General features: G+C 39.6%; 1 protein-coding gene across 6 annotated transcripts in view; it reads left to right on the forward strand.

Annotated features, from left to right (window-relative positions):
- The window catches only part of APBA2 (amyloid beta precursor protein binding family A member 2), an 84009-nt gene that overhangs the window by 58997 nt on the left and 6483 nt on the right, over window positions 1–18529 (forward strand). For 3 of the 6 annotated variants that reach the window (XR_014616449.1, XM_084213366.1, XM_084213365.1), the window contains exons 5-11: window positions 4645–4790; window positions 5597–5620; window positions 7717–7803; window positions 11371–11556; window positions 14290–14469; window positions 15528–15740; window positions 16537–16656. Coding sequence is in view for 5 of the 6 variants with exons in the window: in XM_084213366.1 (XP_084069492.1) it covers window positions 4645–4790; window positions 5597–5620; window positions 7717–7803; window positions 11371–11556; window positions 14290–14469; window positions 15528–15740; window positions 16537–16656 (956 nt within the window). In the remaining variant the exon portion in view is untranslated. The remainder of the gene's footprint in view (window positions 1–4644; window positions 4791–5596; window positions 5621–7716; window positions 7804–11370; window positions 11557–14289; window positions 14470–15527; window positions 15741–16536; window positions 16657–18529) is intronic. The other 3 variants (XM_084213368.1, XM_084213369.1, XM_084213367.1) reach the window with 3 other exon arrangements.

Here is an 18529-nt window from a genome sequence, read left to right on the forward strand (position 1 = left end):
AAAAGATCACAGTTCTAAAAACCAGTCAAACCCAGGAGAACACAGCTGAGAAGTTTGAGTATGGAAGTATTTAACTTTTGCACCCTCCTTTTGGCAATGGGAGCCTAGTGGTGATAAAAAGGAGGAGCAGGTGGAGCTCCCAGAAAGTTTCATATTAAAATGAATAATGGCTACAAATCTGGAAGATGTTAAATGGGTGTAACAGTGGGCCCCAGCAGGAGGTTTATGAATGTGTAAGAGCACTGTGTTCTTCAGGGCCCATTATTGAACTCTGGGAACCTCAGCTGTCAGCATGAGTGGAAAGGTTCTCCCAAACTGACCGAACAGTGGTAATCCAACCTCTGCTCAGGAGAGCAAAGCTTTCACATGTTTCTTCAATCTCTTCTGCAGTGCTATTACATATATTCTGTTTGAAGAAAAATAAGTCAATTTATTAGCACAAGCAGGTGGACAGAAATAAAAGAGAATTGTACTGAAAAACATTACCATTCTCTGATTCACAGACAGCTGAAGAACCTTTCATAGGGAAAATGCACACAGCTCTTCCTGAAAAGAAAATGACTACACTGTAAAGTGAGAAAAGACAGTAGGACATTTTCAAGAATCTGATCACTCAGATCTGTCATGAACACACACAATAGAAGCCTTAAAAGATTGTGAAAAACTTCATTTCTAATGCCATTCTCAACTCAGGGAAAACTTAATACAATTTAGAACAATATTAGGATATCCAACACATTTTTCCTTTATTTCCTGATCTCACCATCTCGACAAGCATTTTCTGTTTCAGTAATTTACTTAAAGAACTAGAACAAATGGAAAGTTCAAAGATTGTCCCTTCAGGTTGACATCTGAGGGATATTACATGGAACACTTGGCATGTACTGGCTAACAGGCCCTACACAGAGGTACATTTAAACACATTCCCCAAGAGTGGCAGAGACAAAAAAAGGAAGCTGATGCTTTGTAATAAGCATCTGCTGCTTGCATAGTGGACAGGCACAAAGCAAGGCCAGCATGCACAGAACTTTAAAGCAGCCGAAACAATTCCCCCCTCACAGTGCTGCAGATACAACTGCACATTTTAATTTTACTAGGATAAAAAGGTTATGTCTTTTTCTTTACATACCAGTCAGCTCACTACTCTGCTGGAAAGGGGTCAGGATACCCTTTACATAATAAAATACAATACCTTTTTTTAGTTCAATCATTTTGCTTGCTCTGATTTTTTCTGTAGTGGCACAGTATGTGAGGATAAGCTGTCTATTAGGCTTTTTCTATTGCAGGTATTATATAGCATTGTCTAATACAAATAAATACATTGCTCACTAGGAGCTTATGATAGCTTACATGACTGCTCTCTGAACTCAGAGGAAAAACACAGTTTTTATTATTAATTTGTGTGTAGAGTCCCAAAAAGTACAGGACCCTTCTGCACATAAGAAAAGATTCTGGCAGCTAACGCTGCTGTTGTTCCCTGAGCTTTGACAGCAATACCACAGCCATATTCTGGTTATATTCCTATTCAGTTTTAAAGTAGTTTCAGCATGACTCCTTAACTACAGTAGCTATATCTGTATTTCTACTGATACATTATATTTTTCATATGCCATATGAACATAAAGAATACCTTTTAATCTATCATATCTAAATGTCCTTTACTGTTAGAATTATTTTAGTGCTAGTACCACCATTACATGCTCGTAGGAGTAATTAGTTCTATGTTCAGTGGTTCTGGCTTTTCTGCACTCTGTCCTATCACTTTAAATCTTATTCCCTTACACAGTAACAAGCATGATGAAGTAAAGAAATCAGAATATGGAAGCAGTAGTAGACATTCTGGAAGGTTACTTATGCCCTGTGTCCATTTATTCCTTATGAAAAATCTGCTGCAGTGCCCCACATCCCAACGTCTCAGTGACTTCTGATAGTTCAGCAGGAAACTGAACTTCTGTGCTCAGGGTGCAGTCTCCAAATACTGTCTGAATCCTTGACGTGCATGATGTATATAAAAATGCATTCTTAGCAGATTAATTAATTCAGTTATGCTAATTATTGATTCTTTTTGTTGAGTTTTTTTTCTTTTTTTATGAATGCAAACATTAATTTAAAAATGTTTGGACATAGTCTATTTAGTCTCGAAATATCCTTATACTTGTTACATTAATAGATCAGCAGAAAACCAGGTAATCTCTATTGCCTTGACAAGTGCAGAAATTTGCAGGTAAATTTTTCAGAAATAGTTATCTAATGTTTAAGCACCAATATTCAACATAAAATGCCAATCTTTGCTCACATCAAACTTCACATTTGAAACCTGTTTCTTCTTCCCTTCCTCATCAGTAAGCCTTTGCACACGCTTGCACTCAAGGGCATGCTTAAGTGCTCTGATGAGCTGGGACCTCAGCCAAGTCTGCATTTTTGCATTATTTAAAGCAGACAGAGATAAGGGAAGAAAACACCCAGGTGACCCAATTTGACCCTGGCAATTTTCAGCACCATTCCATCCTTACAAGGGATGTCTTGTTTTACCTGACAGTTGTTTACATTGCCTTCATGATGGGAAATGTATGTTGGAAGTGTTTTCTGCCCAACATGTCTCTTTTTTTCTCTATTATCTACTGCTGTAAGCATTTTCTGCATGCTGCTGATTTATACATGATGTAGCTGATTGTTGCTAGTATAATGATTCTGCAAAACATCATTTTTTAAAGCTCTGAAAAGACAACTAATGACATCCAACCAAAAAAGCCCCAGTCTCTAAGAAATCCAAATAAATAACATTATGATTATAAAACTGCTTAACACCCTAGATTTTTTCCATGCTCAAGAATTTTTTCATACAAATTAGTTAAAAACACCCATTGCTGTCACAAACAGCCAAGACATGAGAATAAATGGTTTTTTCCTTTGTAGCATCCATAGGTTGCACAGACCCCAAAGATACCCTGGGCATTTTGCTTGATGTAATAATGATTGTATGAGAATTTCCACAAAGAATTGCGGTTTTACTTGTCTTCAGACACAAACATTTCAAGAAAATTAATCTAAATTACCTACTAAGGGAGTTTACTTAAACTGATTTAAACATGTGGGTAAGCCTATTTCAGAGTTAAAGCAATCTTGATTCAATTTAGCCTCATTTACTTAGCCCGAAGTGAATGAAAGAAAACAAAATTAAAGGTACTTTAATTTTGAGTGAGTGTGTTGATGCAGGTATCTAATGAGGTTTTGCTACCTTAACATTAAATTCACGTCCTTAATTAATTTCCCTCTCTGCTGCCCTTGAAACAAGATGTCAATATCATGCAACATGAGTATTTTGTTGCATGCTGGAAGAAGTACAGATGTATGAGACTAATTTCTAGACCTGAAAAGACAAATGAATAACACCATCAGAAGAGGCACCATACAAAATACACCATCCATCTGCTGGAAAACATAATGGTACAGAGATGTAAGCAAACAGAAGCAGTGATACAGGACCAAAGTTCTTGTGGAATTTTCATTTTCTTTGATTTCTTTTAGTGAATTAAGGCTGCAAGACAAGGATTGGTTTTTGAGCTATTGAAAGACTTGGCCTTTATGAAAAGTTTCAGCGATTTCTAAATTACTGGCTTCTCAAGGATTTCTTTGAGGGTTTTCATACTTCTAGTGGAGATTGTCACGATTTTTTTTATGCTTTCCCAATACTTCAAAAATTTTTAAATTCCACAGAATTCTATTCTGAGTTATAATAAAAATCTAAACCATTACTGGATTTGTACAGATGTGAGCTAAATCACATGTGTTCTGTGGTATATAATGAAGATTAAAACAATGGAGTTTGACAGCAAACCAAATACCTCCAATTTGTATGAGCATTGTTAGTTAATGTCAGGTCTCTGAAGAGTACAGGACTGCTATAAATATGTATCTATGTGTTTATATACCTTGAGTCCTGAATCACAAAGACTGTGGGTTTCTGCTGGGGGTTGAGATTTCTGGCAGGTGGATTTGAGATCTGCAGGGATGAATAAGTGTCAGCAACACTGCCTAAAAAGGAAAGTCACTCCTTTTAATCATGTTTACATTCTGTTGGAAGACTTTTGCTAAATTAGAATGGGAACACTAAGCATAGGAAAGCTCACTGAAAGATGTATGTGTAAACCACTATTTCAGTACATTTAATCATCATATCATATCATATCATTTCATCATATCATATCAATCATATCATATATTCTTTCCACATAATAATCTTCCACATTGTCTTGATTATAAACAAATTGAACACCAAACAATAAGCCTTTTTTAAAATTAACCTTCCCCTTCAGTGTCATTTTTTGCCTCACACAAGATTTTTATACTTTAAAAAAAATGCATTAGAAGGTCATCAAGTGGATCTAGCTCAAAGCACATTTCTTTTCTAAAACTGTTGAGGAATAAAAAATGTTCAGTATCAAGAGATTTCAGCCAAACTCTGGAATGACTGTTCTTTACTGTCAATCTAATCAAGTTGGATGTAAAGCTTAACAGCTGAATAAAGAGGATGGTGAGCACAGTCCCAGTATTAGAAAGGTTGTTCAAGCCTCAATATCCTTTATTCAATTTCTCATCTCCCCACTCCTTAGAAGGGCAGTAACCATAAATGCCTCCTGTCAGTTCCAGGGCCTTGTGAACCTGAGGACCTCATTGATGGAATCATCTTTGCAGCCAATTACCTGGGCTCCACCCAGCTGCTGTCCGAGCGCAACCCTTCCAAAAACATCCGCATGATGCAGGCCCAGGAGGCAGTGAGCCGTGTCAAGGTAGGGCATCTTCCTGGGCTCTAGAATACTCTCTGATCCTTTAACAGCTGATCCCTGAATGGTGCAGGATCTGCAGCCTCAAACCTCTCCTGAGGTACAGGTAGGTAAGTATTGATCAGTATTATAAATACCATTAGTTTACAGTGCTTGCTGTAAAAACTCATACAGCAAAATAGAAATGATTCTGGAGTCTATTCAAAATTCTTTGGAAGCTGTTTAACAAATTCAAGTACGAGAGACAAATTGCAGATTGCAATTGAAAAATATTCCAGTGGCAAAGCACTGGGGTATTTGTTTGACTGTGGTTTTACTCTTCTGTTATTACTTCCTTTAACTTACTACAAATTGAGAAAATTAGTCTCAATATTATTACTTATATTATTACTTTTTTAGGACAAGAATATTCATTGCTATTGTGTTTGGATTTGGTGTTATTTACAGCAAACAATTTCTTTGTAAATAATATATCATAGACTGCTTCATAGAGGTGTATAAAGAAAATAGTACTCTGGTTAAGAATCTAAGCAGTAGATTTTTATTTTAGAAGTTATTTTACCTCTGCTGTAAATATCTCATCTGAATAAACACACCATTAAAGGCAGATTTAAATGCTGGGAGAAAAAGTATGTGCATAGTTAATGAAGTATTTAATTGCTAAAATTTGCATGGTTTTGAAGGAAACAAGTTTGGAAAGGCCACTTACAAGAGATTGTCATGAGTGATGGTTGATTTAGCATTTAGAAAGAAGTGGAATGCAAGAAAGGTCCAGTTCTTTAAACTTTCCAAACCTTTCTGTTTCTATTTAGCATATTGTGATATCTCAAGCTACAGTAAGTAATTGTTGATTGCAATTGACTCTCTAAAAACTCTTGCATGTATTAATAACATCCCCAATCTCTCAGACGTACATGACTACTATGGACAGTCATGGCAGGGGGCTTGAGCTGTCTGAAACAGCTACATGTAGATGTGTGATCAACATGGAGACAGAACCTTGGGTTTAAGATGCATGTGCTGCCATTTTTGACTTCTGTAAATTAGGCAGGATAAGTGTTGGGAGCAGCTGATAACAGACAACTCTTTGGTACCAATTCTTTTGTAATCAATTGTGAATGTGCACAATGCCATGAAATCCAATTATGCTTGAGAACTGCATAAGGTATGAACAAATATTTCTCTCTTGAACATCATTCCCCCACTGCTCCCAGTTTTTTAGTTTTCAGCAGTCTGGATTCACAGTCAAAGTTTCCCTGACTTCCCACACTGTGTTTTCTCTTTCCCTTTGTGTACATCTGTCTGCATTCTTTTTTTTATGCTACTCCTCAGAGGATGCAAAAGGCGGCTAAAATCAAGAAAAAAGCGGTGTGTAAACTGTTTTTCTTGAATGCTAATGTTTACTTACATTTTTGTTGTCCTTGTTTTCCATGGAGTGTCGTATCTTTCATTACAGATCCTCATAAAGTTGTCATTTTGGTTTCTTCTTTGGTCTGCAGTAGAATAGTGAATGGAGTAAAATGAACTCATTTCCCTCATTGTTCATTTGCTGGAGTGCCTGTCTGCTGCCCTTCTCCTGTTGAATACCTGTGATTTGTTTACTCCAGATGTACAGCCATTGTTAGCTAGGAGATGTTTTTGAATGTAATGCTTATTTTGATTTTACTAACCAAAGCAGTAAGATGTACTTCCTGTGCCTGTGACTTACTGTGTATTTATTAAGTTATTGTTGATATTTAAAACCAAAATAAATTCACCACATAGTAGCTGGAACAATTCACACAGGAAACATTGCGCTGTTAAAAACAATACTTCAGATAACTAAATACAGATGACAAAAATATCACCATAAGGATGGAAGCAATACAAGTAGTGTCTGCCAAAGTATGTGCTTGCTTTGTGTTTTGCTGGAAGATAATTAGAATAAAATTAATCTAAATGAATTATAGGCATAGCCAAGCCTTTATAGCTCCAAAAAGGATTAGCAAATACATAATTGTCATCATGAGCTAGTGTCTGACCTGGAGGCTGATGCCTGCCTTTAGCCCAGGCTGAGACAATCTGTGGCCATTTTATTCTGAGGCTGCTGCCACAGGTGCTGCTCAGTACCACCTGTAGCGGTCCCTGTGCCCAAGCAGCCTGGAGGAATCCATATGTTCCTGCTGGACTACAGAACTAGGGAAGCTCTTGGACAAGGCTTCAGTGAGAGGTAGCAGCTGCTTTGCCACCTCTTCTCCTGTTTTCTCAAGTGGACAGAGCCAGGACTCACACTGGGGTGTGGCATTACAGTGTAATCCCTCTTGCCTTGTGGCCATGCCCTCTGATGGGGTATGGGAGTGTTTCCCTAGTGAGCTGTGCTCAGAAGAAGCTGTGGTCTAAAAGTCCCCTGATGGCCTTCTGTGATATGAGAGAAACATTAGTTCAGTACTCAGCTCTTTATTTTCTAGGAAAAAAACAAATAGCTAAAAAAAAGTCCTAAACCCCAGCACAGCACTGAGCATCAGTTTACACTTTTTTTGGTGAGCTCACTGAAGGTGGCAAGGGCTAAACAGCTGATGGGAACTAAGTCACCTTCTCAGCTGTACTTTCTCAAGTACCTGGTGCCTGAAGTACTGAAGCGCATCAGTGAGAAAGTGAGGAAAAACCAGCCATACTTTTTCACCTGTTTTGGCTATAAATTGAGAATTTTAATGCTTGAGCCGTCAATCCCACAGGCTCCAAAAATTCTCTCTTACCCAGAATATCAGAGTAGGCTTCACTCTGTCTATGCAATAAATGTACTCTTTGCATGTCTTTAGAAACACCTTTGAATAGCCAGCTCTGTAATGGTTTAAAGTGCAGTTGTCTCACATCACATTATGCTTGAAGCAGTCAGTGAATTTGTCATTCTGAAAATTAAAAATTCCCGTGTAAAACATCATCTGTCTTTTAGACTTCAGAGGGAGAATCCCAGGCCTTGACTGAAGTGGATCTGTTCATCTCCACACAGAGAATCAAAGTTCTAAATGCAGACACACAGGTAAGTTGGCTTTAAACTTTTGGAGAATACTGTTGGGTTAGACTGTGCTCTTACACAATTAGTGGGACACTTTATTGAACCTGGATAAATTCAGGTATTCAGAGTGTTCAGAAAGAGCTCCTAATGTTCTAACACTTGGCAATATAGTAAGATTGACACCTGTTTTGCTTATTTGATGTGTTGGAAGATGTCTGCATGTTGCTATAATTGAGCTATAATTCAACTCAATTAAAAAAAAAATTCAAAAGGCTTTCAGAATGCATGTACACCACTCCTCTGGAACAGCTTCAGAACCCAGATTTACAGTCCAACAGGGAAGTCATTTGCTGCTTTGACTAAGCCATGCATATCCTGCCATTTGTAACATTTCATCTCAATTTTTTTTCCATAAATCACATCTGGGCCACCATCCTTTTGCCTAAGGTAAATTATTAATGGTTCATATAAAAGCAACATTTGGAGAGCACAGCAATGATCAGCCTCATCATCTAGGAATGCTTGTCTATTAACAAGAGGTGATCTTCATAAAAAGCAGTTTTTGAGGAATTTACAACTAAATACATATAATTGATACATGGATGCAATATTTAGTAATCTCACAAGATCTCATAACTTTGATCATACTTACATAACTTTTCATACTTATGAGAGGCATTGAAAATGGCAATTTTAGCAACATTTTTCAGAAGAAAATCATGTCAAGTTTTCTTTTGTTTAGGGGATGTTATTGATAAATGAAGAGCTGCAGTTTATAGCAGGAATGTATGGCAGTTAGGTACAGTGTCTTTGTTGAGTAAGGATTAGTCTTAGTGGAAGTAATTCTTACATCTTTAAATAGTTCAGCATTTCAGCTGAACACCAAAGTTTAAAAAAAAAAAAGGGAAGGTTCTTTGAAGTAGCCCACAGACTGTCAAAGGAACTGGCGTCTTGCTCTTCTGATCCCCTGAGATTTGTAGTGATGCAAAATGCAATGCTCCATCCTAAGTGGTGTCTAATATCTGAGCTGTTCAACCAGATGAAGATAGTAATAGTGGAAATTGTTCTAATTCCAAGCTCTCTAGTGTTTTCCCTGGGGGTTTGGTTGGGTTTTTTCTTTGCTGGTTTGGTTTTGTTTTACAGTGTGTCTTTCAGAGAGCTATAACAGAATTATTCCCATGACTTTTTAGCATTTTTGGCTTGGTAACACTTTTCAGGGCTAGTGAAGTTGCTGGCTGGTATAATTACCATGGGCCTGTTTCAGCTGGGGTGGCAGCTGGCAGAGACAATCTGTACTTTCAGGGCTTTATCAATTACATAAACCCTGTTTGTGCAGTATGCCATGTGTTTTAATCCATCTGTAGTGTTGTATAGCTCACGTGAGGCAACAGCTGAATGAAAATGTAAAATTCCCATTCAGGAAATGACATGCAGCAAGGTACAAAATGCTGAGCAGCACCAGTCAGGTGCATTCCCAGGCTGGAAGAGAGCCAGCAGTGGTGATTCTGTTGCCCTGAACAGCACAAGGAAATGGCACCCCTGCCATTCCTGGGTGCTTATGCATTTAGTTGCTGAATACATTCAGCCATCAAGCTGAGTAGGGATGAAGTAGGAGCAGCCTCATGTTTGGCTACATGCCTTGTTGATAGGAGAGGAATTCTTCCCTGTGCCATAGCTTTGTGGGGTTGCACTCAGTGCCCCAAACCAGCAGAAGCCACAGCAGCCTCTCCCAGCTTCTTGCTCAGTCAGTGAAGAGAAGCTGGGAGTGAAGCAGCTGGGGAAATGAAGAAAGAAAAATGAAGATGTAGAGCTCACAAATGTGTATGTGCAGAGCCTCTGGTGCATGACTGACTCCACAAAATTGCCTGACTCATTAGGCTGTCTTCACACTCCCACAGGACTACAGCACTTTAAAGCTTGGAGGAATGCTTAGGTTTTTTTCCTTCAGCTGTTCTTTGGTTTCAAGAGAAGCAACAAACAAAATTCTGAAAGAATTCCATGGGAAAGAAGGGAGAATCTGAGAAAGGGCAATCTAGACAGGAGAAGAGAACAATGGCTTCAGAAAAGCCTGAGAGAGGCTGAATTGCTAAGGATAAATATAAGGACAACAAGGATGGAATGGGTGGGACTCAAAAAGGGATAAGGGAAAGGACAGAGAAGCAAATAGGTAGAGATGGAGGGATTTATGGGAAAGTAATAAAGGAGAGGGGTGAAAAAGATATTGGTAATGGAAAACTGAGTACAATGGAATATGGAGAGACAAAGGAAAAAGTCAAGTCACAAGTAAGTCAAAAGTAAAGTCATGTTTACAGTCACTAGATAGTATTTGCCTAACTTTTAACAGGAAAAATGTGGGAGGGACAGAGGAATGATTGCTTTCAGCCCTGCAAGGGGAAAATCAAAAAACTCAAACCATTTAAGTAACCTCTGTGTGATGATATGGGCAGAAAGGCTTTCTTGGCAGGTGAGATGAAATGCCTTCATTTTCCCAATGCATTCACTCTTGTGCACGCTGCATGTATGATTACACCCTTACACAATTGGTGCACACTGCTGAAAAGCAATTATCTCTTATCTCTGCAGAGCTCCCAGCATCCTGCTGAGACATGTCCATTATAAAACATTTCTCCATTCTGACAGAAGTGCTGTAAATCCTCCTGAGCCTCCGCAGCCCTCAGAGACACTCCCCAAACCACCTCTTAACCATCATTACTTTTCATAGGGTAGGGATAAGCATTATTTCAAGCCTGAGAAGAATCGTTACAATAATTTTACGGATAGTGATTATCTTCAGCAAGACAAGTGGTTCTAAGAAACAATGATAATTTGTAGTTTTGTCTGTCAAGTTAAATTGTACTGAAATTCTTAAAACAATTACTTTTTGTTGACCTGAAGAACAATCCTTCTTCCTTAGGCCTTAGAAAATTGTTCAACTGATGGTAGGCTAGTACCAAGCTGTTTACATAAAGAATGCTGCGGCTTATATAAATTATTAAAGTTGTGAATTATCTTGTACCACTTTTTTTTTTTTTTTGGTTCCAATTAAGATGGAATTTTGTGGATAATTTTAGCTGTTCAGGATGAGGGACAGGGATGGTCAGGACACATCCTCAACTAGTTTGATCAGTACAACTATTATGCTACTGGTTGTTTCTAGTTTGAGCAATAGATAAAACCTGGAAAAACTCTCCAAACTGATCAGTGACCCCAGCCAGAAGCAGATTTCAGGTGTGCCCTTTCTATTTCCTTAAGTACAGTTCATCCTAACAACAGCAAAATATGTAAAGAAATAACATAATTTTCCAACAGCATGACAATAAATGTAAAACAGTAGCATAGCTCTTCATTCTTGCTTTACAGCAGCAACCATGCTCTATTTGCTCAGGCAACACTTCCATTGAAGCCAATGTCTTGGACAGCTGCTCTGCTTCCCTTCGACTGTAGAGGGAATATCCGGTCTGGGCCCACAGGAAGGGCTTCTGTAGCTTCTGTCTTTCTCAAGCAGCAGGCTGTCAAGGAGAGGGCAGATGCAGTGTTTGCAGGAGAGCAGCAGGCATGCAGAACTGCTTTGTTTGTCCTTGCTGTGCGCAGGAAACCATGATGGACCATGCGCTGCGCACCATCTCCTACATCGCCGACATCGGGAACATCGTGGTGCTGATGGCGCGGCGCCGCATGCCCCGCTCCGCCTCCCAGGACTGCATCGAGACCACTCCTGGCGCCCAGGAGGGCAAGAAGCAGTACAAAATGATCTGCCACGTCTTTGAATCAGAGGATGTAAGTAAATGGGATCTATTTATTTAAACAACGTAGGTCATGGAGAGAGCTGTGAAGTCAATGGCCATTCATGGGCAAAGTTAACCTGTGGGATATCAAATTGATCATTCATCCTGGATTATATCATTTAGTCCAGTGGGTTGGCACAAAATGACACATATGTGCCTCCAGGCACTTGGAATGAGGTGGAACCATTCTGGACCTCTTCTTAACTGAAGCCAAGTCCCTTCTACTGCCTTGGCAGGGCTGCACAAGGCTGCCCTCTACCCAGTCCTGGTTCCCTGTGGCTACTGACCTGTAATTGAATTTACTCTCAAAATTACCACTTGAGCCTTTGGTATTTAGGAACACATCCTGTTTTTCTCAGTTCTCTTTTTCATCCCTAGCAAAGATTACAAATTAGAATTTTTATATATAATCATAGAATTCTGTCCATCTCTGCTGTACACCCTGTTTCAGTGTTGCGAAAAGTGCTGATGTGCCATCCCATACCTCTTGTGACAAAAGAAGATAACCTTGCTTTACTGCTGTTGTATATCCAGGTTTGGGATTGTAGTGAATTAGGTACTTCTGTCTGAAGAGGCAGAGGAGGGACTTCAACCTAAAACATTTACGGAAAAATACACCAAGCCAGTAAAACAGAAAAAGCAAAATTTGTTGTCGGTTTCTAACTTGACAGTAAGGAGCAGCACTAAGTATTTGTCATCACTGTTATTATAGGAACAGTTATAGATATAATTTCTATACAGATAGATATATTAAATTTAGCTATAATACCAATTAAAAAAGAATGGAGCTCTTTGGGTCAGACAGCCGTAATTCAGAGGTTGCATATATTTTGAGCTCAGCAATCAATTTTCATTATTTTAAAGCAATTAAGCCTGTGAAGGAGAAATGGCATTGTCTAAAGGTTAGAGTGCTAGACTGGGGTTGTTCTGAGACCCGGTTAGCTCAGCTCTGTCACAGCTTTGCTTGGATGACCTTTTCAGCAACTTAATTACATTATCTCTAAGTTGTGCATAATACTTTCATAAACATTCATAAGACCTCAGAGACAGAGATGAAATGAAGATGTAAGAACTGGCTGTTACTGGCAGCAATAGAATAGAGCATGACATCTGGAGATGTTGGCTTTGGGAGGGTAGAATGAAGGCAAAAGCAGAGGATAAACTACAAAGAAAGCAGTGGCAATGGAGATCAGAAGGACTCAGTAAGGACTGGTGAAGAACTTTAATAATGGAATGATATGAAAATGTCCTGAGTGACTTCTGTACTACCATACTGCCCAGGGCTCATAGCACCAAGCTGCTCATAGCACCAAGCCTGACCCAGCTCAAGAAGCATTTGGACAATGCTCTCAGCCACACAGAGTGGAATTTTGGGGATGTCCTGTGCAGGGCCAGGAGTTGGACTTGACGATCCTGATGGGTCCCTTCCAGCTCAGCATATTGTATGATTCTGTACAAACCTCTAGGTACAGAGCAAAGGCTTGAAAATATGCTTTAAAATATGAAGAAACAATTTGTGACTGATGTCCTTGATTTTCTAAAGTAATTTCCAGTCAAGCAGATTGGTGCTTTTGTGTACAGCAGCACAAATGTAATACAGAAACAACCTCTTAGCATCAAAGAAAACACTTGTTCAGTAGATTATAAGAAGAATCAAATTTATAATGGCCAGAAAACCCCATGCATTTGAAATGCATTTAAAAGGTATTGACTGTCTAACAAGTTGTGTTGCATTTCCAGAATCCAGGTTTGATTAGTAATATTTTTAGGGTGTGTAAGGTGCAATTAATGTCTCATATCATCAGGAGTTACTCATATGCCCCAATGACCACACAAGTGATGAGCCACAAATATACAAAACTCAATATGGCATTCTCCTATAAGCTGCAGTAAACCCAGAGTAAGAGTAAGAAAAACATAATTCAAATGTAGAAAAAGTGACTACACGTTCCTTTTACTGATCTCTGTTTCTCTGTGTTCCCTTGCCATCTAGTGGAATGTGCAGATAAGTGCTCCAAAATTTAAGAAAGACAGGGGCTTTTGAATGGGCGTTCTCAACATTAGCAAGCTTTAATGGTGGCTCTGGCTGCACTCCTGAAATGATCCCTGACATTGCTAGGCAAGGTGTTAATGGGAATACTGTCCTGGATGTGCAGTGGGTAAGCAGGGGTATCCCTGTTTGCTGGGAATGTGGGACAGGCATGGTGGCAGATGGCTGTGTTGGAGCAGTGTTTGCAGTCCTGGAAAGCCAGGGTGGAGGAGCAGCAGGTGATACCACAACCAGAATCATCAGTGCACACCCGTCTGTGCAGGCATGTGCAAGCAGAGCATCCCTCCTCCCCTCGGCCCTGCAGGCAGCCTGGGCTCAGAGCAGGGCTCGTGGCACCCTTCCAGCAGCTCTGCTCCGTGCTGGGCTGCAGCCAGGGCTCTCCAGTGCCCACTGGAACGGGTACATGAGCAGCATATGGCTGCTTGCTGAGCAGTGTACTGAGCAGGGGAGAGCAGCAGGGGATTTTAATGGAGTTTGCAATTTGATTTTGGATGGAATGGGTTCTTTCTGTACAGCAGACCTTAAAGTGACTTTATATCCATGCTTATGCAGAAACTTTGTAGGATCCTTATTTTGATTCTGTCTTAAAATCCAATCTCTCTCCTGGTTTCTTGTGGTTTCATTGGTAAACTGTTAATCTGTACTTTCTCTGAGCTGCTTTTTTCTACATTTTAGGCACAGCTCATAGCTCAGTCAATTGGTCAGGCTTTCAGTGTGGCTTACCAAGAGTTTTTAAGAGCCAATGGAATTAACCCAGAGGATCTCAGTCAGAAAGAATACAGTGACATCATCAATACCCAAGAGATGTACAATGATGATCTCATACACTTCTCCAATTCAGAGAACTGCAAAGAGGTAAACTAGTTTTGGATTTTCATTTCAGATTGATACATTTTTTTTCAGAGTAAGAGAAATATTATCAGAAATATATTTTTTGCATTTTTAAGGATGTTACAATTTCAAGATGCATCCTTCATCAGTCCTGTGAACTAAAACCAGCTTTATGGGTTAATAGGATTTCTTGTTTTCATGTTCAGGGTCTTTCTGTTTCCATTGATCAGAATAGCAATAAAGTACATTTACATCTGAGCTAGGTAAGTTCTGTGCTATTCACAGTACACAGTGTAAGGTGATTTTATGTTTCACCTAAGTACTGGCACAGAAAGAGCTGGCAGAGTTGTGGTTTTCTGCAATAGATAACCTCAGCAGAAGTCAGCTGCCATCAGCATTCCCTGTCCTTCCACATTTGAGAGAAAATAATTCCCTGTATTTGCTTCAAGAGCATGTTCTCTACTTAAACTCTTGCTCCACTTTATGGGTATTAGCTGTGCTGTGGTTACTGACAGCTCAGGAGAAGGCATCATTTACAGTACATCAGGGATCTTACATGAACATGCCAGGCATGGGTATATTAAAATATTAACAATATTAATAATAATAATAATGTTAATAATCATTACGAAATCCTTGCCTGAAAAGAAGGACAGACAAGCCCTGAGATCAAGAGACAACCTGAGCAGTACTGTCAGGAGTGGAGCTGAACAAAGCCTGGCTTGCAGGCACTGCCTTAGCCACAAAATGTTAGAGCCTGCCCCTTTGGCTGCCAGGTTCCAGAAACTTCCTTAGCATTCATTCCCTCAGCATCCAGTTCCACCATTTCCTACAGAGTTAACCAAGTGTTAGTGCTTTGCTTATTAACCCTCTATGACCTTCATCAAACAAGTGGAGGATGCCCCTGAAAAGAAGCAGCTGTGTGTTCCACAGTTAACACGGAAGTCATGAAGTACCTAATGGCAAAGAACAGAATTTGGTTTGTGATTTGTAGATGTTATTTGGGAACAAGTGAGATATTCATGCTCAAAGTTAGACAAATCAAAGCAAAAAAAAAAAAAGTTTTTCCTTTTTAATTGCAGCTCCAGCTAGAAAAACAGAAGGGAGAAATCCTTGGAGTAGTGATTGTGGAATCTGGATGGGGATCCATTCTACCCACCGTTATCCTGGCCAACATGATGAATGGAGGCCCTGCAGCACGTTCAGGAAAACTGAGCATTGGAGACCAAATTATGTCCATTAATGGTACCAGTTTAGTTGGTCTACCTCTTGCAACATGCCAAGGGATCATAAAGGTACCCCAAACTTACAACTCTATGCTGTAGATTGTAGGACAACACAGGTGTAATCTTCTGACAAGCGATCCTGTAGATTTCCAGCAGATATAATTTTTCATATCACTGCAAAAAAACCCCCAGTAATCTGTCATTAACAAAAAGCAGAATTAGAGATTCAGGAGTGATAATGCACAGAAATTTAGGGCTGGAGAACATGATGCAGTTTTGTTACTGGGCTGTAACAAATGAGGCCATGTCTGTGAAACTTGCCTGAATTAAGTTACTCAGCTGTCTTCAAAGTTTTAAGCTTCCTCACAGCCTCCAGCATAAAATAAGATTAAAATCTCCTTTGCATTTTTGAGTTCCATGCAGATAAAATGGACGGAGGCTGGAAGACTGCAGGAGAGATCAAGTGAGCAGATGAAGAATCTGCAGACACGACGGAATCCCAGAATGCATTATCTTTAGTCATGGAGTCTAAATCTGATGTCTGTGCAGATTTACCAAGAGCAGCAGAAGCAGGAGATTAATTAGCCAGATGCTGGGAAAGAACATGCAGTAGTCAGTTTTGATTTTTATTGGAAGATTTGATTAAATTTCTGTAGTAATTACAGGCAAAATTTTAATGTTTTGTTGAGCCAAATATCTTGGGAAATAAATAAGAGAAATGTATCTCTAAGTTAACACTCTATTTCTGTAAACTCTTACTGGTCTTTCTCAGATCAGCTGCTAAACACTCTTGCAATTAGGAAATCACAGATGAGGGCTCAGTAAGATTCATTTTAGAAATATTGACTTTTGGAATATCTTACAGGGACTCAAGAATCAGACACAAGTCAAACTGAACATTGTCAGCTGTCCTCCTGTTACTACTGTCCTCATAAAACGGCCAGACTTAAAATACCAGCTGGGCTTCAGTGTACAGAATGGAATTGTAAGTTTCTGTGTTCATTGGTTGTTTTGAGGTTTTTCCCTTTACTTGTTTGTCTTTTCTTTTTTCAAAAAACATATGGAAGTACTGAAAGAATCTTGCATGACCTCACTTTTTCTACTATTTATTAAAACCTTACAGTCTCTGAGTAATATAATGCAAATGGATGGGAGAAATTCTTGAGGGATTTCCCTACATAATAAAGCAACAAGATTTATAGCCCAGATTATTTGGTGCAATAGCCTGATCATGCAAAACTGTCATTAGTGCCCGAGTTGCAAGGAAACGTTATGCTGAAAAAGGTTTTTATGATTATAGCACTAAAATCTTAGATTTGATTCTGTTTCTCTTTTTAAAATTTCATTACACACTCACTAAGACTTTTAATTTTTCTTCTGCTGTGCATAATTTATGTGGATCACATTGTAGTAGGCATGGGAATATAATTGTGAACTCCTGTTATTAAAACCAAGTTCTTATAAAAGCTAACCTCCATTACAAAGCAATTGTATAGGCTGTGGCCCAGGTACCCCTTCTCTGTGTGCTTCAGCTTCCCTGTAATAGCAGCAGCAAAGAGGAGAACAAATGTGGCAGTGAACACTTACCCCAGGCAGCTCAGGGTCCTCCTCTCTCAGTTCTTCCTTCCCAAGCCATTCTCTGACACCTTTCCAGAGCAAACTCCCCACACAACTAACCCAGGTAGTCACTGGCCCTTCTGGGGGCTGACACTAGCATTAGGGACTGGCTGCAGTGCAGGACCATCACCATTTCCTCTTCCTCCAGTCTAGGAAAAAACATAATCAGGCTGCTCACACAGAAAACCACATCACAAAGGCTGTGGGCTCTGCCCCCTGTTCTGTCAAATGCATTGATTGAAGTTGCCAGATCTCTGTTTGCCACCTTTTGAGAGCTGGAAGAGGAGCAGGTAACTGTAAGATGTGGTTCATGAGCCTTCCTGCACTTCAGATGCAGCTCTCCTGGCTATCTCTCAGTTGCTACTGCACCCAAGTTTAAAATGTTCCTGCCTAAGATTACACATAAAGACACTGCTGCACCCTGGTCCAGCTGGATGCACTCTAATGTGGTTCCTACCCCAGGACCTGGTTTCACCTAATCTCACAGAGGGTGCCCTCTGTGAGGCACTGATCTCATTCCTTATTGCCCACCTCTGTAAATCTTGTGTGTTCCACTGATGCTATGACCAAACAAGGGAATACATTTAAGGACCTGTAAGCATCACTGGACGTGATTATCAAGTTTTCAGGAGCCCATTCACAGCTGTGCCGGGAGTGGGATCAGGGCTGGGGAAATGAATCAGGCCGAGGTGGATTAGGAGCATCCCATGCCCTTACAAGGACAGGGAGTCTGTGTGACAATCTATTCATCTTGTCCCTGCTAATCACCTCCTACATGACTGGAGCCTCAGTTTAGTCAATTCTGCAGGCTCTGCTTGTTTCCTGTCACAGTGTGCTCCCTCCATCTACTGGCCATTTGTCACCACACTGGCAGATCATCATTCCTTCCACTTAAATGAACAACATTCAAATTACATCAAATGTAAAGTTCACCAATGTAGTAAAAAAAAAATCCTTTTCATATAGGAGAAAAAAAAAAAAAAGCCTTACAGTGCATTTCATTTATGAAAAGACTGAATATGAAAGCCAGTGAACAAAAAGATGAGAGTAACATCTTTTGTTAGGCTGCTATGGAGACAAATCTCTGGGCCTGGAAAATCCTTTCCTCTGAAAAACTCTTTCAAACATTTGAAAATATAACTGCAAAATACATCTCTCTGGTAGTCTGACACTGTACTCTTTAAAAGTACTTTTGTAATTGCCAGCAATTGTTACAAATTATGATCAGATCCAGAAGTAAT

The sequence above is a fragment of the Fringilla coelebs genome, assembly GCF_963513975.1.
Source record: "Fringilla coelebs genome assembly, chromosome: 12".
NCBI lineage: Eukaryota > Metazoa > Chordata > Aves > Passeriformes > Fringillidae > Fringilla > Fringilla coelebs.